This window comes from Plectrocnemia conspersa, unplaced genomic scaffold (assembly GCF_051122295.1).
Source record: "Plectrocnemia conspersa isolate PC_06_02 unplaced genomic scaffold, ASM5112229v1 ptg000008l, whole genome shotgun sequence".
NCBI lineage: Eukaryota > Metazoa > Arthropoda > Insecta > Trichoptera > Polycentropodidae > Plectrocnemia > Plectrocnemia conspersa.
This window is the reverse complement of record NW_028277172.1, coordinates 4089902-4116596: the sequence shown is the minus strand read 5'-3', so window position 1 is coordinate 4116596 and position 26695 is coordinate 4089902. Positions and strand designations below refer to the sequence as shown.

General features: G+C 32.7%; 1 protein-coding gene across 2 annotated transcripts in view; it reads right to left on the bottom strand.

The window, feature by feature from the left end:
• LOC148232740 (acyl-CoA Delta-9 desaturase-like) overlaps nucleotides 1-26695 on the bottom strand; it is a 43162-nt gene that overhangs the window by 2208 nt on the left and 14259 nt on the right. For both annotated transcript variants that reach the window (XM_088189184.1, XM_088189186.1), the window contains exons 3-5: nucleotides 5160-5466; nucleotides 4643-4979; nucleotides 4396-4581 (exon numbers count right to left, since the gene is read on the bottom strand). In XM_088189184.1, the coding sequence (XP_088045310.1) occupies nucleotides 4396-4581; nucleotides 4643-4979; nucleotides 5160-5457 (821 nt within the window). In that variant the 5' untranslated portion in view covers nucleotides 5458-5466. The remainder of the gene's footprint in view (nucleotides 1-4395; nucleotides 4582-4642; nucleotides 4980-5159; nucleotides 5467-26695) is intronic.

Here is a 26695-nt window from a genome sequence, read left to right as displayed (position 1 = left end):
AAGCAGCCTGCTGCTGAAAAAGCACGTTTAGACTCACAGCCTCAAAGATTCACAGATGACACGTGCAACTCGTGCAAGTTTGTACACGAAATATAACGATGTTGTCAATAATAATTCGATTGTGCTTGATAAATCAACCAATCCGAAAAATTCGGGATTATGTTTTATAATCCCGGGACTCATCGGGTATTGAAAATCGTTCGGGATCCCGGGATTGGAATCCCTACTCAGGATTCAAAATTATAGATCCCGATTCAAGGATGCAACGAATATCTGACGGATCATCAAAGGATCGTTTACATGTAGAGATAACTTCCACTTGCTCTCGAAATTGATTCCGAGACCTTTAGTTGAAGTTTCTCTATACAGAACGTTCGTAGAAATATATTGACGGTGAATGAATTTGAAAAAATCATAAAAAGAATTTGGAACAGATTAAATCATCGTCATTCAAAAGAAAACTGGAATTTGTAACTGCTGTATTTGTCATTGATGAATAACGAGAAGAGCAACGGTCCCAAGTTTGACACTTGAGAACTCCTAAACGAATGAAATATTCTTTCCACAATCGGCTACTTTAGTTTAAACTGTCTATGATCACTCAAATAACTCTGGAATAATTGAGTTAAGCCATCTGAGAAAATGTGGTCTGAAAATTTTTTTTACTACAAACTTTGTCAATCTTTTTAAAAATCAGTAAATATAATGTCTAATATAATATATAATATTTCTGCACAAAAAGGGATCTAAGCAAAGACTGCAGGACTAAAGAACAATTTTAAACACAAGGAAGAAAAAGCTTCACGTGGAACAGCAACACTTAAAGTAAATAACTGGCAAATTCAATAATGATACACTTAATTAAATGGGGTGGGACAGGGGGGGGCATTTGCCCACCTTGAATTAAGCAAGAAAAATTCATGTCATTTATTTAAATAGTATGAGTCTTAATGGAATAAAAATATTAAAAAAGCTAAAATGAAATATTTAAAAAAAAACAGTTTCGAATCTACTCCGAAAATATTTTTTAAAACGTGTCATTATAACGGAATACATTTTCACCGGTAGATATATATTTTTAATGTGTATTTTTCAGTTAAGTTATATTTTCACTAGAGAAGTCAAAATACATTTTCACCAGTAGATACATATTTTTACTTGCGAAAATATAATTTAACTAATAGGCACTAGTGAAATTCAATTTGACAGTTGCGAAACGTCCATTTGCTGTTCTGACACAAACCTAACCTAATGAAAGTTCTAAAACTAATTATAGTTTTAGAACTTCCAATAGCTCAAGTCCAAAATACAAATTAATCCAACTCAACTCTCAGGAGAAAATAAGCGGAAGAAGAAGTACAGACAGACGTCGCCTCTCGAATATATCTCTATGTTTTAAAAATATAATAACTATCCTAACTGACATTAATACGGACTTCTGATATAAGAGCATTGGTCAAACTATATTCGAACCGAATTTTGGTCAATAGGAGGGCGCAAAAACAATTATCACTTCTCAGAAGTCAAAAATTCACGTCTAAAGCAACAAAATCGTGTCGACGCCGTTTCCACTGCAACGGTGCAATACTTATACTGGTGAAAATATACTATCATTTTTTTAAAAACAAAGTGTTTATATCGATTAAAATTCAAAAAAAGCATTCAATCCGAGTTATCATCATCATTTGCTTTCGACCATCGTGGCGCAATGGGGTAACCTGCTAGGCCACGATGGTCTTAATTTAATCTAAAAAAAATAAAAAATAATTATTATAATAGTGCTTCTTTTCGATAAAAATAGTTTTTCTATTTTCCGGACAATGCAATTTTACCGACGTGCTTTAAAATAAAATATACAATTATAAAACAAACTAACGACCGCTATCAACTAGTTTTTGTTAATATTCTTAATATAAATCAATACAAAAATAACGTCATATAAAAGATCAAATACAGTAGACCCCCCAATAACACGATAAATTGGGGATGTGCTATTTGGGTGCGTGTAGTTGGGGGACTAGAAAATACTGCATAGCTCCTGAATTAGGCGCATCCTCCTTTTGGCTCGCTCACACATAATGTAACGGGCACCCAAATAGCGCGTCCTCAATTTACCGTGTTATTGGAGAGTATACCGTACATATTTATAAATAAACTTTAAATTACAATTTTAAATAGGATTTTTGAAACAAAAAATAAAAAAATGTTTAACTGCCTTTTCATCAAAAAATCTACTCCTATTGGATTACACAGCTTAAACTATTCTTGGCATTTTAATAACCAAATTTTTCAATGTAGTGATTGATATATATGTTAGCCCACTCATTCTGTAGTCGTTCCCACTAGACTTTTCATAAGATAGTGACTGCTGGCGAATTTTATAATCAAGCTCAATTGGATTTAAATCTGTCTGTAATTAATTCATTCTTCTATTTCTTTTATTTATATATAGTTTAAGCCCCTTTCTCAACCTATCAGAGTATTTGGTACCGTTGTACTGTTCAAAAATAAAAACTGGTCTTTTTGAATATCATACGTAGCACTTGCTATTCTAAAATTGCTTTAGTATTTTTTATTATTGATTTTAACTTATTTTACAATGTTTTTAACTCCCGCTGCTGAAAAACAACCCCACACCATAACTCAACCTTTACTTTGCCTTATAGTTGGCACAATACATTTTTTCGCTGAATGTTCATCTAAAAAATACTCTCCGATTTGATCCAACATTCAAATTTTGATTCATTAGACCATAAAACTTTGCACCAATCTTCAAGTCGTACCTCTTCTTTTCACTTTCTCGTCGTAACGAAGGCTTTTGGCAACAAGTTTCACTACCTTTAATCAACGTTAAACAGTTTTTTTCATCCTTCTATTGAAATTACTATATGCTGATCCCATCGTTTATATGAGATTCTAGGACTTCCAGATCGAAGTTTATCACAATTTACTCCTATATCTTTAAATATTTTAATAACTTCCTGCACTGTGTTTTTAGAAATATTTAATTTCAGGCAATATATCACCGAGTTCTGTTTTTTTGTTGAAGAGTAACAATTGCAGTTCTTTTTTCTGTCGTCAAATTATTTTTCCGCCTCATTGTAGTGAAAAATTTATATTTTTAACGTACGCAAAACCAACGCGTATTGACACTCCAATAGTAATAAGTTCAATAAGACGAAAATAAATGTAAAAAAGGAGCAAAAATTCCTTAGATTGTGATTTGTATAGTTTCGAAATGGCATATTTAATAGCTGGACTGGATTAGTCACACTCATCCATTTTACGACCAGTGGTGTAGCTATGGGGGGGGCGGAGGGGGCGAGCCGCCCCGGGCGGCACTTGCTTGGGGGCGGCATATTCGCGATGGGATCGTCTAGTATGGTTCTTAATCCTGAATGCACTAAAACATATATAAATTCACGAATAACAAGAGTTTAATAATAATCAATTTATTATTTTAAGAAATGCTGATTTTATGACCATGCAAAAAATGTATGGGGGGGGCGGCAATTTTAAGGATCGCCCTGGGATGCACATACCCTAACCATGCCAATGTTTACGACCCACTGCATAGAATAAGAGAGTCTAAAAAAACATTTGGCAAATACAGAAAGTAGTCCAGTCTTTAATTAGGTAACAATATTTTTTATAGTTAAAAATGAAGGTGGATTCGTGACTATGAACATCATTGCAGATTTTGGTCTTAAGCTTTTGACAGGTAGTGTACATCACTATATCAAATAATATATTTATATAAATATATTTCAATCGTACGTTTATGACATTTAACGAATTCTTGCTATAGGATGTCTATTTATAAACATTTATTATGAGATAGAATCATATTTGTTATATTAAAAAGTCACATCTAGAAGAGATTTAAAAGGAATTTTACAGCCTATTTATTTTCAACAGTCAGTGCACAAAAATATCTTCAAATGCTCATGTTCTATTTTGGTCATTCGCCCTAAGGCATAGCAGTATTGTTTTTTTTCATACACAATGTACAGTTGTCGAGATTATTAACTTATTGTCCACGTCACTATTGTTATGCTCTAAATGTATTTTTATTTATTTCTTAAATAAATATTGTTTTACTGTATAATAAATTCACTTTTTTTTACCGATTACGTGAATTCTGCGTGTATTTGTTTTGGTGCACTGACTCTCAAGAAAAAATAGAGTGTAGTTCAAACGTACTATTAAGTTGCAAATACACTGTCATTTATCTTATTAATATTTATATTTAATTTACATATGTAAATATATGGTTAACCACAATAACAATGTAAATATTGTTAGATGAAGTATAGTTGTTTGGTTTGCTTTCACCACAAATTTAATATAATTAATATTTTGCTTATGGTAGTATATTAAATGAACACAACTCACTTATCGTAAGGCTTTTGGCCCCACATATGAGCCACGCTATTGACGAAGAAAGCAATATTCAAAGTTATGGTGAACCGGCAGTTGAAGTTCACCCAAAAACTGGTCCACGGGTCCTCTTGCCACAGCAGCACAGGCACCATTACCGGTATGATAATATTCAGCAGAGCAAAGAGCGGAATATAATATCTATAAAAAATAAAAGCATCAATCGTCTGCATGAAATACGATATAAGTAAGACAAACGTACTTTCTTTGCCACATCACAATCGGATCGGCTTCCAAATCTGACATGTCGATGATCTTCCTCTTTTCGATGACGTCCGGATGAGCCGTCAACACCAGCCACCCGATGTGTGAGAAGAAGAACCCTCTCCTGGCATCGTGCGGATCCGAATCAGTCTCGCTGTACTTATGATGCACTCTATGATCCAAAGCCCACAAGTAAATATCTCTCTGTCCTGTTACTGTGAACAGGATAGTCAGCAACACCTTCAAGGGCCACTTGGCTTTGTATGCTCGGTGAGACCATAATCGATGAGCACCGGCTGTTATACCGAAACCAGTTATGTAGACTGTTGCTAGAGCTGGAACAATTAATACAATCAAATTATTACTGAGTATAATATATCATTTAAAACATTAGAATCACTGCAGAATAAGAAATAAATATAGTGCACACACATAGCGTTGCACTCATGCATATGATACATACAAAATCTAGCGTTTATTTTAAAAGGCAAAAGTCTTCCACAGCGTTCACTTACCGAATAGCGTAGTATACATCTTAGCTGCAGTTAACATTAGGTAAAAACCATAGACCATCCCAGCATGTAGGAAAAAGTGAGTGGCGAAAGGGATCCATCTGATCTCAGCTTTGAAGAGCTTCGGTTTTTCTGGTATCGCATCGTCGTCGTCGTTATTGTTTTGAATCTTTCCCTTCCTCTGTATCACGTTTCCGTTGATCTCTTGTACACCGTTTTCGGCAAAAACTCCCTTTTCTAATATAGGCTCAATCTTACAAGCTTTGATATCGGCAACGTTACTCGTCGAATCAGGTGCCATGTTTTGGAGCTGAAAAATATAAAAAGAAAAACAATTTTAATATTTATTATGTTGTATGTATGTTGAATAGAATCAATCAGATGTAATTAAGGATGCATATTTTTCATTACAAATATGAAATTAATTGTTATAATGATTTTAAAGCTATTAACTACACAAATCAATATGTAGATAAGAAGTCATAATTTATTTATAAATCAAAGTTATATTGACATTGCAATTAAGTATTTGAAGAATGTGTAATTGTTGATTTCATAAATATGAGTTTACACATTGTAAAAGTCAACAGTATCTAGAATGAGAATAAAAATTCTAGTAATGTTATTTTTATAAGTGTATCGTTTATAAAAGTAAGGGTGCGATTTAACAGGCAATTATTTTAAGAGATATGTGCATTAAAATAAATACTTTGTTCCATAAAACGATATGTTTGTGCATTTATGTACCGAAAAAGGATTCATTGTATAGAGTTTTTCATAAAGAATGCACAAACAATTCGTTTTATGGGACAATTATTTTATATATTGCCCATTTAAAATTTCCTCTCAAAGTCACACGCGACTTACATTTGTTTTTATATATTAAATAAATAAATGGATAGTAGTTTTTTAGTGTTTTTATACTTCAGTTTCACAAACAGTACTATGAATTTCCTAATTGAATATTTTACCTATTTTTTTGACACATAAGAGAGTTGTATGAATAACTGCTATTATTTTATTATCTGGATTTTTTCTGTAAAATTGGATTAGACATTAGAATTTCATTCAAATAAAAATTCATAATGTCAGTTCTTTGCCCAATAAAATTAATTATTTTTAGAGATCTAAAAAATAAGTAATATTCAGCGTTAAAACTCAGTTACTTTAAAAATATTGTCTAAGTTATGAGACTTTTACTTCCACGTTTTTTTAATTTTATTCAAGCTCCTTGAATATTTCTGCTGATAATGAATATGTTATATTGCGCATTCTATATTCTGAGAAATCAGAAGCGAAGGGGTAGTCCAATGCTTTTTCAAACAAAACCACGAGAGAAATCGTAATTTTGAAACACACAAGAATTAGAAATTGGGCACCTTTATTTATTTATGAACTTCGACAGGTTTTATTGTATCACACACTGAATAGTATTGATAGAGTGTACGTAACATTTTGTCAACATTAAGAAGCGACCACAATGGTTTCGCTTAAAAAAAATCACCCGGAAGGCAAACTCTTTTATTAGAGGGGTAGAGTTCTAATGTGCGGCCATTGGTCCAGATAACGATCAATTCATACCAGTGTTACAAGTAGTGTTAGATTTTAACTATTCGAATATTGAATAAAAAATGGATTAAGTATTCGAATATTGGAATATATTCGTATTTTTTTCTCCATTTTTATAGATATTAATTTATTTAGACAATTAGTGAAAAAAAAAATTTCATGTAAAATATTGTTTAATTGAAAAATAATTATTGGTTAATAACAATTTTTTTAATTAATCATTAATTACTGATCAGTGGGGACGTCAAAAGAAAAATGCTTAATTTATTATTTCATACTTTTTGATCAGGGACGTCATTTCAGCTGTTTCAAATCATACGAATTAAGATCAGCTGCGATTGAATTAATTCAGCAAAACTGATTTTTAATACATATTATTATGGAATTTATTGTATGGAATTTATTGTTGGAACGAATTTGATAAACATAAAAATCGTATCCGTATCGGCGTATGTTTTGTGCAGATTTGCATATAAATTAAATAGCTAGAAATAAGTTAACCGCCATTGAATTATTGAACTCATTAAAATAAAATCTTTGCGTCTAGAAACAACAAATTTAAATCTTATAACTTCACAAAAATTTGCGACGCACATCTGTTTTTGAGATAAGCGTTAAACGATAATAAATTCCCAACATTTTGTTTCGTTCAACGAACGAGTTCTGCGAATTCTGGTCATAGGCGTAAAAGCATTTTTTTAATGCAATAACTTCACAAAGATTTGCGACGCACACCTGTTTTTGAGATGAGCGTTCAACGAAAATACAGGGTGGGGCTTCTCAACATTTTGTTTCGTTTAACGAACGAATTCTGCGAATTTCAGTCATAGTGCACACCGCCGAAGGCGTAAAAGCATGTTTTAATGCAATAACTTGACAAAGATTTGCGACGCACACCTGTTTTTTGAGATAAGCGTTAAACAATAATAAAGGGCGGGCCTTCCCAACATTTTGTTTCGTTCAACAAACGAATTCTGCAAATTTCGGTCATAGTACACACTGCCAATATTTTAAGAAGGCGTAAAAGCATTTTTTTTAATGCAATAACTTCACAAAGATTTGCGACGCACACCTGTTTTTGAGATAAGCGTTAAACGATAATAAAGAGTGGGGCTTCCCAACATTTTGTTTCGTTCAACAAACGAATTCTGTAAATTTCGGTCATAGTACACACCGCCGAAGGCGTAAAAGCTTTTTTGTAATGCAATTTGAAACAAAATACAGAGGCATAAAGGACCATGGATTTTGGAGCGGCACTAGTCACTCGAGTATATTGAGAGAAAAAACGAATGCATGTGTTGCTTAAGTCACAAGTCGACTATCGGAGACCAGAAAGACTCTTGATTTAAACTTTTGGATCGACATCTCCGCCCGATTTTAGCTGTTCTCTGTATAAATTATATTTTTACAATTAACAGCCCTTCCAGTATCGAACTGACTAATTAGATCACACCACGCGGCATTAAAACCTAAAATAATCGAAGTTTTTGGGCAACTTTTTAGATTATATACTATTGGGGAAAGAGGAGGAGACCAACGTTCGTACTATTTCTGAATTATTTGACCAATCCAGAGCATTTGAGGCAATATTTTAATCATTGTTACATATTATTAGATTTTTTAATCGTATCTAAAGGTTTATGTTAATCTAAATTGTGTAAGACTGGCAACAATAGACACATTGATTCGTCATTTGCGTAGGCACTATAGATCCCGTTATTTACCTTTGCCAAAAGCTACTAAAATTTCTGTTAAATTTTAGAGACACTCTAGAGAGTTTGGTTTAGGATCCAGTAGAAAGCGATAATCGATTACAGGTGTTTTACAAACAAAAAACACTCGAGAAATCGTCATATTCAGAACACTCAAGAATTTTAAGAGTGACTAATCTTACAATGGACAATGAGACATTAGGGTACTATGAGTGTTAATCACCGTAACCAAAGATACTTCAACATCTGAATTTTTTATTCAATGATTTTTTATCGTCAAAAAAAATTATTAAAGTTTAAGTAACAGTAATACAAAAAAATTCGTACAATATGTTACAAATATGCAACATTATGAAAATAAGTAATTTATGAAGCCATATAGAAATAATATTTACAGAAACGAAGGGTTTTAAACATAACTAATAAAATATATATTAATAATATTTAACAAGCATTGAAAACAATACGCGTTGTCCCGCGCGACAAACGGTTCTTTTATGAAGCGACCACAATGGTTTGGTTTATAAAGATTCACCCGGTACATACTCTTGCTTCATTATTGTCCCAACAATTATATATCGATTTAGATTATAGTATTTTGTAAATATTGTTAATGATATTGCAATTTCTACAATGTCTGTCTTGAAACTTACGCATAAATTAACGAGTTTATAATAAGCACTACATGAAAGTAACCAGTTATTGCAGTAACAATGTTACTTTCGATAGCTAAATTTAATTTGATAAAATCTCTAATGGGTTACTACTATTAATTCATTAGTTTTTTTTATTTTTTTCTCTCACAAACACTAAAACTGGTCTACGTTGAACTCGAGTTAAAAATGTATAATATTTTAGCACGTAACCAATTCAGCGGTCACGAAATTTGATAATATAATACAACAAATCTGTTACGCCAGGCGTGTTAATTGTATTGTTATCAGTCGCACATCTTCTGCCATGTGTCAAGAATCTGATTTTCACATTTTCCACATCCCCGTTCCAGCTATCGGCGCCGCTTTTCCAAGATTGCCAATCGATAAAAGCCATCCTTGTCGACCTTCACCTCATTACGAGCGGACGTTAACTCTGAAACCCTTCACTTCGAACTGGATGATAAAATATTCCATTATATTCGAAAAGCATGAAACGCAATGCCACCCCGCTTGTCTGTCGCCTACGTAATCGCGCGACTTCAATCAAAGTCTTCCGGAATGTTCTAGAGGACTCGGGCGCCACCCCCAAGGGGGCGACGACCCAGATTGCCATTTCGTCCAAGATAACCTTTTAACCGTCGATCGGGACAGGGTCCGACGACGTGGAAAACCTTTCATTAGAGCTCGTTACAAGTACTCCCGAGAAAATGAACCGTCGACGGGCCGGCGCCATTTTCCACCCCCTTTTCTGTCGCGTCGCAAAATGAATGTAGATTTAGCAAGCTGAAAAAATAGGCAAGCCTTTTTTTAATAGTGGATCTTCCGGTACACTAAACCAAAGTGCGTACAGCCAAAAATATTAATTTAACAAAAAAAAGGCTGGCATTCTAAAACTTGCCCAAAGGACATCCTGGACACTACTACTGACTACAAACTCATTACACAGTAAGACTTCATTTTTTAATTGTTATAAAATAAAATCACAGTCGCGTTCTTAATTTGAGTGCCACAGGCGGGCACCTGCTCTGTATGTGCGTACAACAGGCGCTGTATCCAACACCCAAAAAATTAATAAAATATATGTTAATGATTAACATACTTAGTAGTCGTTGACCCCTGCCTTGTTGTTACAACGGAACATGTACAATAAATAAATACTAATAAAAATTGCATATAATGAAGAACGAACGACAAATAATTGAGTGTACATCTGTACTGCAAGTTCTCTATATATAACAGCATCTAAAGGGCTTGCCGTCAATGCGACCCTAAGACAATGAGACATTATTTAATATACAATATTAACACCTAATCAATATAATGTATACATAAATATATTTACTTTATATGGCTCACTTTTCTCCCACATCCAATCAATAGAAAACTTCCGCCGTGACATCATATGTTGTTATCGGGATTCAACAGTACTATAAAAAATACAGCGTGGTTTTTATCGCCATGCGCCAAGGTAAAACGTTTTTAGTAGTATAATTTATTGCCAATTGTGTATTAGTTATCTAGCAATATAAACATGCAAGAGCAAAAAATAAGTAATTCATAAACTCTTTAACTAAAATATCTTATATGCTTTCCATAGTTAAACTAGCAATTGTTCATTTGCCTAAAGTTTGACAACCCAAGTATTAATCAATATGTCATAAAATTGTGTCATTGATTTGCGGACAACTCATACATATATATTACTATGTAAGTGATAACTATAGTAAACATATTATATTAAAACTTAAGTAAGAAGAATGTGTAGGTGTAGTTTTTTTAAATAAATTCTAAATAGTACTAGGATTTAAGTGAGATTATGTATGTTACAAATATACGACAAATAAAATCTATATTTCAATAAAAAAAAACGGTGCAATCATTTTTTTAGTCACTAGTAAATAAAGATTATTTATTAAGGAAGTATGGTATTTTTTGATATATCTTTTTATTATTGGTGGACTTTGTCCACCAATTATAATTATAATGGACGTGAATAATCGAAGGATCACATTGCAGAAAAAATGTTAATAACAGCTGTTGATATATTATATTTTTCATATTTCAAACAAAACAAGGATAAAAATCCTCTTTGGATTATTGAAAAAAACAAGATCGCCGAAAAGGAACTTTTTGGCGTTACTCTGTAAAGCCCCCATACATTTTTGCAATCTGCAGATTCCCACGCGGTGTGGTTCTTAGATTACCAAAACAAGAATAAAGTCGAATAGAATAGTTGAGAAAATTATAAACAATTTTTAGCCATTCAAATACTTCCAACCTCAAATAAAAGCTTCAAAGTATTTTTAAAACATCTATCACGGACCCACCCATTTTATGCAGCAGTAGTAGCTTTTTTATGCAACAATAAAAAATATTCGTAAAAATTAAATTCCAAACAGAAAAAAGCTATATAAAAGCTATAGTTGACAATTCAGCTATTCTCGAGAAATTCCAGTTTTGAGTTCCGGAACATTTTCGAGAATTACGATCGCGACCTTTTTTGATGGGCGTTAGGGCTAGGACATCCGTACTTGCCGACTCGCCTATAGCTGTGCCCATCCTGCTCCTTAATACGCTGGCATTACATATTGACCTATTTAGTGTTAGCTACGAGGATCTGATCCAGTTTGTATCATTTAATTTTGATATTTTATAATTTTTTGTTATGTTTATTATTTTTAAGTAATGTTCTATTTATGTATATATACGTTTTTTATGTTTTATATATTTAAATTTTGTTTTCAACCATCGTGGCGCATTGGGGTAACCTGTTAGGCCACGATGGTCTTAACTTGATCTAAAAAAATAAAATAAAAAATATGAAATTTCTCGAGAAATAAGCAAAAATCTCGAGAAATAAACATTATACATTAAACAACAATCCAGCTCCTCATAGCTATTCGTGTAAGGAGAGCGTTCCTGGCCTCGACATTACAGAATAAGGGACGCAATCGCAATCTGCAAAGTAGGATACGCGAGTCGATAATAAAATGTATGCCAACTGACAATTACACGATCGCAAACATATAAAAGCAAGAAATTGAGAGCTGCAATGCAGTCGGAGTTGGACAGTAAATATTTTAGCTCTAAATATTCAGTCTTAGAGGTTGCGATCAAATAGTTTTGAGACCACTGCTCTAGACTAGACCGAGCATTCGCGGATTGTCAACACCTCCCTTCAAAAATTATTTCATTTAATACACTCCAACGCTCCTAACAAAAAAACACATACACAAATATGTACTCCTTCATGTAGAATTTTTCTATGAATCCTATCTTTATGTAGCTGTATTCTAGGACACACACGCACAGAAAATGAATCACCAACAAATTGTTTGTGATTTAAATCCGTACATCTTCCACGCCTTATCGCAAACTTGAGGTTTTTATACTAAATCTCTTTCCCTACTCAAACGACACAAAGCATTTCTATTTAAAACACTTTCACCTAAACTAAAAGGTAATTCCACTGGACAATGAACAACGTATCAATGGTTGTTGATCAACCACCTTCGCTTCGCAATCATTGATAAAAATAAGAAAGAGCAAAGGACGCAAATTAGATCCATAAAGTACTCCAGATGAGCAAAATAGTACCATAGCTCACATACTACAACATTTATTTTAAATTTAAGCAATTATTATATGAAGCAATTTGTAAGATATACTGTAGCACCGACTCTCAATGGACGAATGTTATGGAGCAGCCAGAAGAGTAAGGATGCTCCGTGAATAATACGACTGTATGATCCTGTAGTTCTAGTGACTTATTATTTATTCATTTAATTACTTCGTATTTATAGCTAAAACATAATGACATGATTAATGCGTTACGCGTGTATATAATCATAATTATATATAATTCGATTAATGCATTACACATGTATGTAATGATAATTTGATTAATGTATTATACAATAAAAATTGCATGTCAATTATATACATTACATTTAATTAATATGACAATAAAATCAAATCTGAACGTATGGTATCTACAGCCTTGATTTTTTTTCTTTAGAAATAGGAGGAAAGTTATAAAATGTATATTTTTTAGATCATCATAACACGTTTTTCAATGTTTATAATATTTTCCTTGACTCATGAGCAGTGCCGTCATACTAATTCACACATCAAATCTTGAAGGACAACCTAACTTGTTTTTTAAGCATAAAAAGCGGCTGATATGGCGCTTATCGTCACATCACATCGAATGCTACGATAAAACACCTGCCAGCAGTGAAAACCGCGACATTGTCTAGTGAAATCTAGGTTCAAAGACTCGTTTTAGAGCTCAGTATGCATTGAGATTAGTATCTCAGGTCTAAAGCGCCGAAATGAAGGGTCACATAACGGTGACCGCCCACTACACCGATAGCTCATACACATAGAAGTCGGGAAAAACACCAAACGAACAAACTATGGGAAATTGAGGTACGATACGGTTTGCATGCAATAATATTAGTAGAGATCAATAGACGATCGTTATCGATAAGAACACTCGCTCAGCGGCGATAATAAAATTCCCAGCAAAACGTATTTTTTCTTATCTAGATTCGATTTAATCTTAGATTTGTTTGGGTGTGATTCAACCATGAAGCTAAAATTTTTATATTATTATAATTCAATAAACCTCCATACTAACTGTGGAATATATGCATCAAACTATATGAATATCGTAATAAAAAAATGATTACAGAGGACCTTTCCGAGGACATCATTCCTCCGCCAGCTTCTCTACCAGCGCTCGGAACAAAAAATATACAACTCTCCAATATTTCGCTTTGAAAATAGCGAATCCGAATTTATGCGAATATTCTGAAATACTTTTAAGTCATCAGTGAACAATAAATAATCAGAGCAAAACGTATTTTTTTCTTATCTGGATTCGATTTAATCTTAGGTTTGTTTGGGTGTGATACAACCATGCAGCTAAAATTTTTATATTATTATAATTCAATAAACCTTCATACTAACTGTGGAATATATGCATCAAACTATATGAATATCGTAATAAAAAAATGATTACAGAGGACCTTTCCGAGGACATCATTCCTCCGCCAGCTTCTCTACCAGCGCTCGGAACAAAAAATATACAACTCTCCAATATTTCGCTTTGAAAATAGCGAATCCGAATTTATGCGAATATTCTGAAATACTTTTAAGTCATCAGTGAACAATAAATAATCAGAGCAAAACGTATTTTTTTCTTATCTGGATTCGATTTAATCTTAGGTTTGTTTGGGTGTGATACAACCATGCAGCTAAAAATTTTATATTATTATAATTCAATAAACCTTCATACTAACTGTGGAATATATGCATCAAACTATATGTATATCGTAATAAAAAAATGATTACAGAGGACCTTTCCGAGGACATCATTCCTCTGCCAGCTTCTCTACCAGCGCTCGGAACAAAAAATATACAACTCTCCAATATTTCGCTTTGAAAATAGCGAATCCGAATTTATGCGAATATTCTGAAATACTTTTAAGTCATCAGTGAGCAATAAATAATCAGAGCAAAACGTATTTTTTTTCTTATCTGGATTCGATTTAAACTTAGGTTTGTTTGGGTGTGATATAAGCATGCAGCTAAAAATTTTATATTATTATAATTCAATAAACCTCCATTCAAACTGTGGAATATATGCATCAAACTATATGAATAAAGTAATAAAAAAATGATATTTTCAAAATACTGAAGGTTGTCGAATACAAATGAAATAGTACTTAATGTAAGCAGTAGTGCGGTGAAATATGTATTGTAATTGGCGACAAAACATTTTAACAGTCTAATAAATAAAATAGAAAAACATTTATCATGACAAGCAATAATATGCAAATATGTATATAGTAAACTTATTGTAGAGCAGCATTTCCCAATTTAATTTAGTAAAAGATTTCCACGTTATTTATAACTACTTCCAAACTTTCACTGATATACACAACTGCGTCATGTGTGATCATATCTTTTCCCACTACTATTTGACATATGAGAGCAAGTTATTATCTGGAAGCATTATATTATTATTTTTAATTAAATTAATACTACCTATTGCCATAATAATGAGCTTTAAAACCCGCACAGTAGATAAATATTTACTTGTAAATTTTTTTATATAAACAGCACAAACATTATAGGCACTTATTCTTTAAATCTGAAGCTAATATAATCATCGCATCTTGATAATAATATACAATATCGTTAGTCACCTATTGATGACGTCAGTGACCGTTTAATCACAGCACAAAAAAGTGTTTTTAGTTCAAAACTAAAATTAATGCAATGTATACATACAATTTGTACGCGCGTCAAACATACGGTAAATATAAATATTATATTATACAAATGTCGGGACCATCCGTAATAGCTGCGACAAAATTAATCGCAATATCTTAAAACTGATTGGTTTTGTGGGAGCCTATTTATATAATTATTCATTAATTCATTATGGCACTCTGATAATGAATTAATTATGACGGCGGCGGACATTCTTTTGGTGGACCTCGACGGGAAGACAACAACTGTGGTGCCTCATTCATCGATTCACTCGTATATATTGTTATAAATTTGCGGGTATTTAGGGGGTCAGACGACTGACCGTATGGTTTGAAGTAATTTGTAGGAATGCTGACGAACAAAGGACATTCCCCTATTTATATAAGTATGCTAATTAGATGTAAGAAAAGGGGTGTCCATCGTTTTAGTCTAAAAATAAACTTGCTGGATCAAAACTCGTATGAAGGGTCGTTGATCTTACGAAAGCAAAGATTATAATATATAACAATATGTATTTAAATAGCAAACATGTAATTGTTTTATACAATTCAAATATGTGTGTAATTGCTTCCCGTCAACGCTATTGCATATTTAAGCAGACATCACTTTCAAATCACATGCATAAAAACCATAAACACAATTAAGAAGGTCGGTGCCAAATACAAAGAATAGAGTCGGTATCCAAATATTACTAAAACAGTTGACGAAGCCCGGTTTATTAATTTTATAGAACATTATTAATTTCATAAAACGCATTAGACAATAACATATAGTCTGGTTCTGCCCAGAATCAATATTTTCAATATACCAAGCGTTTCTCTAATAATGCATTCCAAAGAACTACAATATATAATAATTTGACAATGGCAAATCATCGCATTGGTCAGACAATTAATATCTGAAAGGGACGATTAACTGTATATATAATATAAGTCAGAACTGAATCACTTCTTTCAGGCATTTCGCCTAGTACTACCACTGCGAAACTGTGAAACGTTCCTTATATCTGTGGAATTTTCTTTGCATCCTCTTCAACTACAATGAGTACTTCGCTGTGATTCCAGACTATATGAAATAGCGTATCGTACAAGCGTCACCAATAAATTGTTAGTGACACGCGCTCCGCATAAAGAATCCGAGCATTGCACAAACAATACATCGATAATAAGCAATATCGATCTTCGGAATGTGTTCATCTACAAATTTCACCCTTTCAAGGCATGGTGGATATATTTTGTTGATCGAATATACAAGCGCCACAATATATCAAATGAACTCTGCATTGCTGTGATTCGCCGGAGACGTACTCAATCAACCGTACAAAAGGTCTGACATTAGAGAGAGAAAATCAGAGACGATCGAGTTATCAGTCGAGAGACAGTTCAGTTCGAAGAGACGTTTCAGACGCTTCAGAGACAGTCCCACCCTGCGAGTCAAGACAAACAACGAGAGACCAGAGAGAATCTTTCCGAGGACATCATTCCTCCGCCAGCTTCTCCACCAGCGCTCGGAACAAAGAATATACAACTTTCCAATATTTCGCTTTGAAATAGCGAATCCGAATAAGCTAAATATTCATTGGAGCGACGATTACCATAGCTCATATTCTGACATCAGTGACTAAGGTAATCGTTATTTGTCGGGTCAAAAGGATGCCCATTTAATTTTCAATGTAAAATGCAATTTTTAGTATATAAATAAACTATGCTAAAAACAAAGTTCATTGGAACAGTATATGTTACTGTAGCCATATTTCTCCAGGTCGATGTACGGTTCTAAACAAATCGAAAAAGACAGAAGCAATTCATCGACGTCACTGTTTACCTCATCTTTGTTCTATGACGCATATGTTCCATTGTCTCCAGTTCAAATGTTCATAATAAAAAAAATATTTATTTAACCTCGTACGGTAACAATCGTGTATAAGCAGTCTAAAGAAATAAAATATAATGTCTTTACCTTTGTGTCAAAGGTGTTTATTTTATTTTTAAGACAACAATTGAGATCTATTTATACACATAGGAAATATAGTTTACCGCCCCTTTCGGTAGGGCGGCCAATTTTACATAAGGTTCGTCACAGATGCGACGGATGCCTTAAATCCTTTTGATTCATGGCGGGTACTTTGACTTTGCCTACAAAAAGGTTTTCTCGTGGTGGTGTTCAATTTAAACAAAGAAGCTCCTTAGGCCTATAAATTTGGCTAATTCCAGTTGGTGATCCAATTTTTAAATAGAAAAGTGGTTCAATTGATGTACCCAAAAATAATATTTTTCTAAAGACTTTTTCTAATTGCGGGAGGAGGGCAGAGATGGACTATTTGCCGCTATTTCTATCATCACCGTTTTGCCCCCAAACCAGTGGATTGCGTCTATTCAATATGATAAACGAGCATATAAAATAAACTGCCTACACACCCCTATAGCCGTAAACCTATAAAAGGGCGCAGCAGCACCAGTGATGGAATTAGTGAAAAGGGCGAGTCCATCGACTCGCGACGGGACGCCATGGGCGAAAAATCAATGAAATTTCCATCTTTGAACATCAAAACTATTCATCAACTTATAGTTTTCTATGCAGCAGTATACTTTTGTTAAGGTACACCAAAATAATACAATCACAACTTTATTTTTTTTAGTCTACTGCAACTCGACATAGATGTACTGCTGCTTCTCATAAGAAATGAGCGCTGATGCATGATGAATTAACGGTTCTGCGGTGTGATTCTCGAATGAATACATACATACACACGACTGGTTGTATGCGTATGTATCATTACACACATGCAATGACGTAACCTTTCAAATGATTGCGATGCGAGGCATGTTTTGTAAGAGAGGGCAAAAACCGACGATTTTTGACGGCCGAACGAAATTGTTGAGATTCTATGAACGACCGAGAGTTGTTATTTTTACTCTACGACAACAATGAACGCGAATCGTGTTGTGCAATTTTAAGGGCCGACCAATCGGCGGCAGGTATTTTTTATTACTTTTCGGCGTGACCTTACTTCTTTTGGTGCGTAATATCTTAGGTAAAAAAACAACGACAAAACCTTGATTTTGACCTACATAAATTAAGTATACATACAAAAGTGTAATAAATGTAACATATTGTTATACATACACAGAATAAGGATCGATGTAATATATCTATGTACTCAATAGGTAGTAATAGCTATGTTGAATACAAAATCATCCGAATATAGAATTAGTATACGTTGCATGTGCATAGCGTCGAAACGAAAACAGTGATTCACTCATTCGAAAGTAATCATTGATGAACGGACGCCGGATATGAGAATCAACTACGTAACTATTCCCAAGCGGTTCCTAAAATATTTTCGGGTTTACATAATTCATGATTTATATTACAACTATTAGATCAAATGTTTACAAAGAAATCCACATTAAAACAAGGACAATATAAATGAGCAATATATAAAATAAAATGAACCTCCAAAAAAATACAGTGGTGCTTAAAACGAATAATATGTGCATTAAACAAATAAACTGTGCATTAGCGTTGGTGTGGTTTTCTCAATACATACAGGTGGCCCTCGACTTTCGCACAATTCGCTATTTCGCACATTAAAAAAAACAACTTTTTTAAATTTAATTTTTTTTTTAAAAAACGTTTTGATAGCGGTGAATCTTTTGCTTCAATCGGACGTTCGTATGATACAAACAGGTCTACGATATGTTCAATTTTGCAAAATAAAAATATAATTAAAGAATACGTTCAAAATTGTGGAAAATAAAGATATATTTCCACAATCTTTAATGATATGTTTCCAAAAAAACACAGCAAAAAAAAAACGTGGATGAAATGGAAAATCTTTGTCATCGTAGATCGATGACCAACATCAAAAAGATGTCCCTCTGAGTATTTCAATTATTCAAGCAAAAGCGCTTAGTTTGCACAAAGATTGGAAGGAAAGATTAAAAAAATATTTTAACACGGTTTTATAAGCAAGTAATGGTTGGTTTTACAATTTTAAAATGAGGTATTCTTTTCATAATATTAAATTTACTGGAGAATCAGCTGATGCGGATAAAGATGCTGCAAAAGAATTTATTACCTAATTATCCAAAATTATTGAAGATGTAGAATATTCCTCTAGCCAAATATTTAATGTAGATGAGACAGGTTTATTTTGGAAAACTCTTTAACAATGAAAAATATGAATGAAGCCTTCACGCACCTTGACAAATTTTTAAATATTATGGAAGATTGTGATCCCAATGGAAAACGCATATCTCAAGTGCGTGGGGCGATCAATAAAAACATAGCATTTTATAAATACTATATGAAGAAAAGAAAAAGAATAGTGGAAAACAGTTAACTCTTGATAACTTTTTAAAGGAAACACCCGCAAGCCCCACTTAAACGCCTCTTAAACATCTCATATTTACTTGATAAATAAATATTTTAAAATACACACAATTTCAATTTTTTTTACTTTCCTCGACTTTCGTACATTCAACATTCGAGGGCCGCCTGTATTAATATTAAGATATGTTTGGATGTGTACAGAAATTGGACATTTCGCAACTGTTACAATAAAGTTATGTTTTCAATATTATGAATATAATTTATTGCTCATTTTTAATATTTTAATGCACAAATCACAAATAAAATATTGCTCAATCGTATTTATTTAATGCTTATTTTTATATTGTAATGCACAAACAAGTATATATTTAAATGCACATAATTCCCTGTTAAATCGTACCTATTCAAAATACATCAACTGTAGACGTTGTCTTTAAAGTATTTACGACCTTTTTTGTCTATCTGGAACGTCTTTAAATGCATTTATTTAGCATTTTGATTTTTATTACTTTGCCGGCACAAAAACAGCTGCGTAAAACCTATGCAAATTAAAGTAATGTAATATTTATAAAGTTTTATTTAAGTAAGATTTAATTTTAGTCATAATAAATCAATTTTAGAGTCTACTGTCATTATTACATTTTGACATAAAACCAAAGTAAAATAGAAAGAATGGCTAAGAAATATTTCAGAACCATTTTGTTTCACCTTTTGTCTGTGATTGTGGGGCAATTTTAATATATGAATTTGCTTATCGTAAAAACACGTAAAACGGCTCACTCGTCCCAATATATTGCTGATAGCAAAAATGTGTTTCTATTATAAGTCAAAGAATTTACAAAAAATATATGGAGTGCCGAATCTGCGGATTAAAAACATGAAATTTTGCAGAATTTGCTCTATTCATATTTGCAAAAGTCAAAAGTAAATAATTTGTGTTGTTAACAAATATTAATTATATAATCAAATAATTTATTATTTGTAGTTGATATCAAAATTGCATTGGAATTGTTTAAAAATAATCTATTCACATCTCATGCTAGCGGTGCTAACCATCAACCGTTGGATAACGAGCGAGCTAGTCTCTAACGATCATAAATTACTGACGGTAAATAATAACAATAGACCTAATCCCCCGAGTATGCCATGTGTATGTTTTGCAAATACTCGCATTCTTATTTTTTTTGTTAAACGGCAAATATTTAAGTCATAAAAAATTGTGAAACAATACTTTCGGACTGTTAAATAGCGATTTCCTGTCCCTTATCGATACACCGTTCTCACTACCCTCTTAATCGATAAATGGGTTTTGCGAAATATAAGTATTACCGGAAAATTTTGAATAGGTGCCCCCCCCCCCCACATTGCCGCGCAAAAATATCAGCCGCGGTGAAAGGGTAAAGTATAACATTTGTCTAGTCTTAATTTCTTATATCAAATATGGTAGTGAAAACATTTTGAGTTTCTCTACGCATTTCGCCGAATAGGTCACAACAAAAAAGAATCTCGTTTGCCGCACGTGCCGGGGCATAAACAGTGCAATCATCACTGCGCATCGACGATAGTGATTTTTCGAACATACATACACATACAATATGTATGTAGCTATGTACATACATCGCTCGCGTGCTTATTCCGACCAGGGTTGTCAGCGCGAGAGTGAAAAAAAATAAAAAAAATAAATACTACCCTAGATTATGAGATTTTAGTTCGCGTGACGAAAACCGAAATATTATATGTATGGGAATAATTACATTGATATGTACGTAGTGATATCGATGGTTGCGAGGTCGATCGGTCGAACCGACAAGGGTTAATTCGAGAGGTGCATTCGTTGCAAACGCCGGACTTTAGAGCCAATAACGAATGACGCGAGTGTGTATGTACATAAACGTTTATCGGTTAAAATTAAATCGCAACAATTGATTGGTTCTTTGTAACAGAGTTTTATAGGCGGAAAACGTTTAAGTCTAATAAATAATATCAACTAAAAAATTTTTATGGTCAGAATAATATTTTATTTATTTAATATTGTATATGATCACTATTAAATTAGTCTTTCTGGGTATCACTAAAAGAACGCTCTTCTACTATTTTTTTTATATTTATTCTGTAGAAGCATTGCTTCATATAATGCAAATTCTATCGATAGTGCAAGCGAGCAATCTTGCTCTAGCGATCGGAAGCGGGGCTCGCAATGAGTAGCAAAGTATGGAGTCTGATCCAAATTAAAACAAGCAGTCAATGCATCAAAATGGCCATTATATCTACTAAATATTTCACACAGTTTTATACACATACACATGTACATGCATATGATAAACGTGAGCTCATTAATATATCCAAATACATACACACATGGTATAAATCAGTGACTAATACCTCCATATGAATAATTTTATCATGTCTATGAAATCGAATTTAACGATCATCACATATTAAGTGTTCCTAGATTTTCCTATTCTCACGGATGAATAATTAAAATCGTGCATAGCGATCTATATATTGATTATAAGCTGTAATAATAGCTTATAACCAATAAAAATCAATGTCAGTGATATATAGACTTATTTCAGTATATGTTACTAATTACTTAGTTATATATGCTTGTGTTTACCCAGTTGTAACGCATTAGGCTGACGCCCATCGTGTTGCTAAAAACATCCGACATAAATAGAAACAGCTCCTCGTGCCTGTAAAGCTCGTCAAGAAGATAGATGGTTCAAGTAAGGGGAGCATTCTCGAGCGCTAACGTCCCAGATTTAGGAACAAGGGATGCAATTGTGATACGATACGATCAACGATGTTAACCTACACGTATCAAATGCAAAAATTATTAATAATATATATTATTTCTTTACTTAAACGACCTTGCTTATATATATAAATTAATAAACAATTTTATTGACATTTTTAAGATTAAAAGTTATTGCCGTTATGCGTGTTCATAACACCTGCATTAACTAATGGGTAGAAGGTAAAAGCTATAGTTTTCACGAATAAACAATTTAGGCGCCCCAAATATGCAATACATATATATTTAGATAGTAATCTGAAAATGCTCGTAAGGAAAAGAGTTAAGAAGTAATGCTATTTTTTAGCACATTAATATATTAAATTATAAACAGCACAATTTAACGCTCAAAGTTAGTAGCGCAATTATGAGGATAAAAACTGTGCATTCGGACATATGATTTTACGCGATTTAGGCAGGGATATTGAATGGAATAGGCGATTCCCAAATCTCTTTGCTTTTGCCATGACAATAAATAAGCAATGACAACCGACTATGACAGATATATTTGCATTGAAAGAATAATGCTCTTCTCATGATCAAATTTATGTCGCAATGTCTTAAGCGGAGTATCTAAAAACAACTGTTCACATTGAAGTTGCATAAATAATTTTCTAATTAAGAGTATATAATAAAAATAATAAAACACGATATAAGAAAAAAATATGTTAATAATTAATAATCTGATCTAATATTATAATTTTATAGTCAAAAACAAAAAAAAATATCATCAATAAAATATTTTAAAAATACGGGTGCAATTTAAATAGTAATTATTTTAATTGATATGTGCATTAAAATAAATACTTTGTTCCATAAAACGAATTATTTCTGTATTTATGTAAAGTAAATTTTCAGATTTTTTTTAAAAAGATTCATTGTAAAGTGCACAAACCATTCGTTTTATGAAACAACTATTTTATATGTTGCTCACTGTATTGTCCTCTAAAAGTAACAGGTGCCTTACTTTCGTTTTTACATCTTAAAATAACTGATATTATTTTATTTAATTATATGAAATATCTTCTTCAAAATTCGATTCGACTCGGTTTACTTAAAAATGCTATTCGTTTGATGTTCTGAGAAAATTCTCAAGTATTTTGATTAACAAAAACACAAGAGAAATCATAATTTTGGAACACACAAGAATTTGAAAAGCGATTAAACATAAGCATTTTTATTTATTTATGAACTTCTACAGGTTTTATTGTCTCGTATACATAACATTAAGAAGGGACCACAATGGTTTCGTTTATAAAAAGTCACCCGGAAGACATACTCTTGTTTTATTAGAGGACTTGTATATTAATAGTTTGGGTTCTATATTTATTTAACCAATTAGTGCAAAAAACAATTGATTGCCTTTTAAATAATATTTAAATAATAAATAATCATTGGTTAATAACAATTATTTTAATTAATCATTAACTACTTTCATGGACGGGCAACTGTTTGAATTTTGTAATGTGTGAATTGTTGATCAGTGAGGGCGTCAAAATGAAATCGGATTTTTTTCTTCGAAAAAGATTTTTTCATGGGGTATTCACTGTTTTGACCAATACTCGCTCGCTCCCTCGCACTTAATCTGTCCAACAGTAATGCACAAACAATTCGTATTATGGAATAATTATTTTATATATTGCTCATTTTAATTATGCTCAAAAAAATACTAATAAAATTAAATAAAAAAATACTAGTATTCAGCAAAAAAGGGGCAAAATGTTGGATCACACAATAAAAAGAAAATATTGTCAATGGGAGATTTTATTATTAATTTGTAATTTTTTTATATTTGTATATTTTTTAAGTTTTTTTAATGGATTGTTTTTTTATACAGTGTTTTTTATTATACAATATACAGCGACTTAATTTTTGTAATATTTATAATAAAAAGTTTTTAAATATTGTAAATCTTTCACCCTTGATTATGGTCATTGCGGCCAATGAACCTTGCCGCTCTGAAAGTTCTGCAATTCTAGCATTTGTCATTATCAAAGCTTAGCCATCGACGCACTCCTACGTAAAATTATATTTATACGCTAAAATGGTGTGACTTTTAAGCTAAAAGAGCTGTTTAATACAAAGCTTATCGCACATAAACAATGTATTTATACGGATACATTTATAATAAAAATGCAGCTGTCAAAAAGCGAATTGTTCTCTGGCGAGTAATTCGTATACAATCAAGACTTTCATACTGAACGAATGGGAGAGAAGACCAATTTAGTACCAATCGTGCTATTGTTTAGCTCCGCCTCCGGTACATCCCTTGTGGGCGATCATCCGATAATTACAAAAGCAATAACAACGATTTGTTTATAAGCGTGTGTTTTTATAATTTTAAAATTGAATTTCACTTGTTTTGTTTGGGCAAAGATTTTTTATTGAAACCCTATTAAACCATTTTTAATGGCATAATTTTACATGCACAGTAATAAAAACACTTACGTAGCAATTCATTAACTCGATTATTCAGATCAAATTAAGCCGAAAAACAAGCAACTGGCAACAGGTTGTTCTTGCGTGAATCACGTGCCGATACACACGGTCAACGGCTCCGGCAGTGACGTTAAACATTTTTAAATAATTGGATCGCCCTTGTCTGGGATTTAGTTTAAGATTAAATTTTCAGTCGTTAACTAGATATATTTTACATATTAAAAAGCATCAAACTAAGGGTTTTACGAATTTTGAATTTCTCACTTTGATTGCAACTCTTACCGCTCACGTGCAGCTAATTTTTTCGATAAATAGTAACATAATGTCCGTGTGATTGTGCTTATCGTAAACGCAATTTAACAGATTGCTAACGACGAGCAATTCAAAGGCAAATATTGAATTAGGAACGGCCACACCTCGGTTTTTTTGGATCCGTCCCTATCTACCTATGTATACGCTAAATAATACGCGACGAACCCAATACCTCTTCAATTCTCTAAAGGTGAAAAGGAAAGCGTCACGTTACGTTTACGTTGTGGCGATTGTTTTGCAATGTGATCCTCAAAACAGAATTGAAAGCGTTTATTATGCATTCACTTCATGTCATAGACACACAATGAACATATTAACAAATATTTGATAACACAGCACATCATTGCTTGAATTTTTGAAACTGTTCCATTATAAATCACAGCGCCATTGAAGTATATTAACGCTCCAGAGTATTCGATGTCATCGTAACAATTCGCACAATTGTGCAGACGTCAGCAAATCATAGGCGATTTATTTTGTAACAATAACAGTAATATATAAAAAAAAGAATAACAGGATAAATATTGAGAATTACATCGATCGCGATCGCGATATTACTGCAATGCTTATCATTATTTAAGTTACATATATGACCAATCTTTTAATGTCACATTTCTAGGATTTCCGTCAGATCGAACAGTAAAAAGTTTCGCCATCGATATTTCATATCTCCTAAACTGTATTTGTTTTAGACTAGATACCATTGCCCCAATTGATCGACACGTATAAACGTCGACCGAAAATAGATTAACAGATGCTGTTTTATCGAGCAATTTTTCCGAATATTTCCATATCTCTCCTTCAATAACAAATACATCATTGAAAACAAACGCAGTGATACCGATCGTTTATTAGAGGCCTTGTGAGGCAATTGAAAATGAATACGACGCGACGCGCCGCATTGCTGCGCCGCCCGAATTGTTCTCGAAGATTACGGAACTTTTCCAAAAAGGTTACGTGACGGTAGGCGCGATTTTATGAACTCGGTTTAGCGAGAAATTTATGAGTGTTAACTAAGTTGTAAAATTTCTAAATTTATGCATCGTGAAATGCAACAAATCGTACACCGAGCAACCGGAACTTGGAAACTGCACATGTAGAAAATTACTCCTCTACTCGGCAAAACGATCGCCGGAAAGTGTAATGGTGAGGTGATTAGAGTGACGGAAACTTTCTCGAGAATCCTGAATAAATACAAAATAATCCATATAATATATATGTATACGTAGTAATCAACATAGTAATAGAAAATTACAATCTTAAGTTCATTTAAGAAAAAAGCTTCATTATTTCGCAAGCGCACGTGACGATCGGAAATTTTGAGAGCTAAAAAAGACAATTGGTGTCTACAAAAATACAAGATACCAAAAGTGACTAAAATTTAATCAAATTACAAGTGCCGAATAACAGCTCTGCCAAATCTACAGCTATTTAAAATAT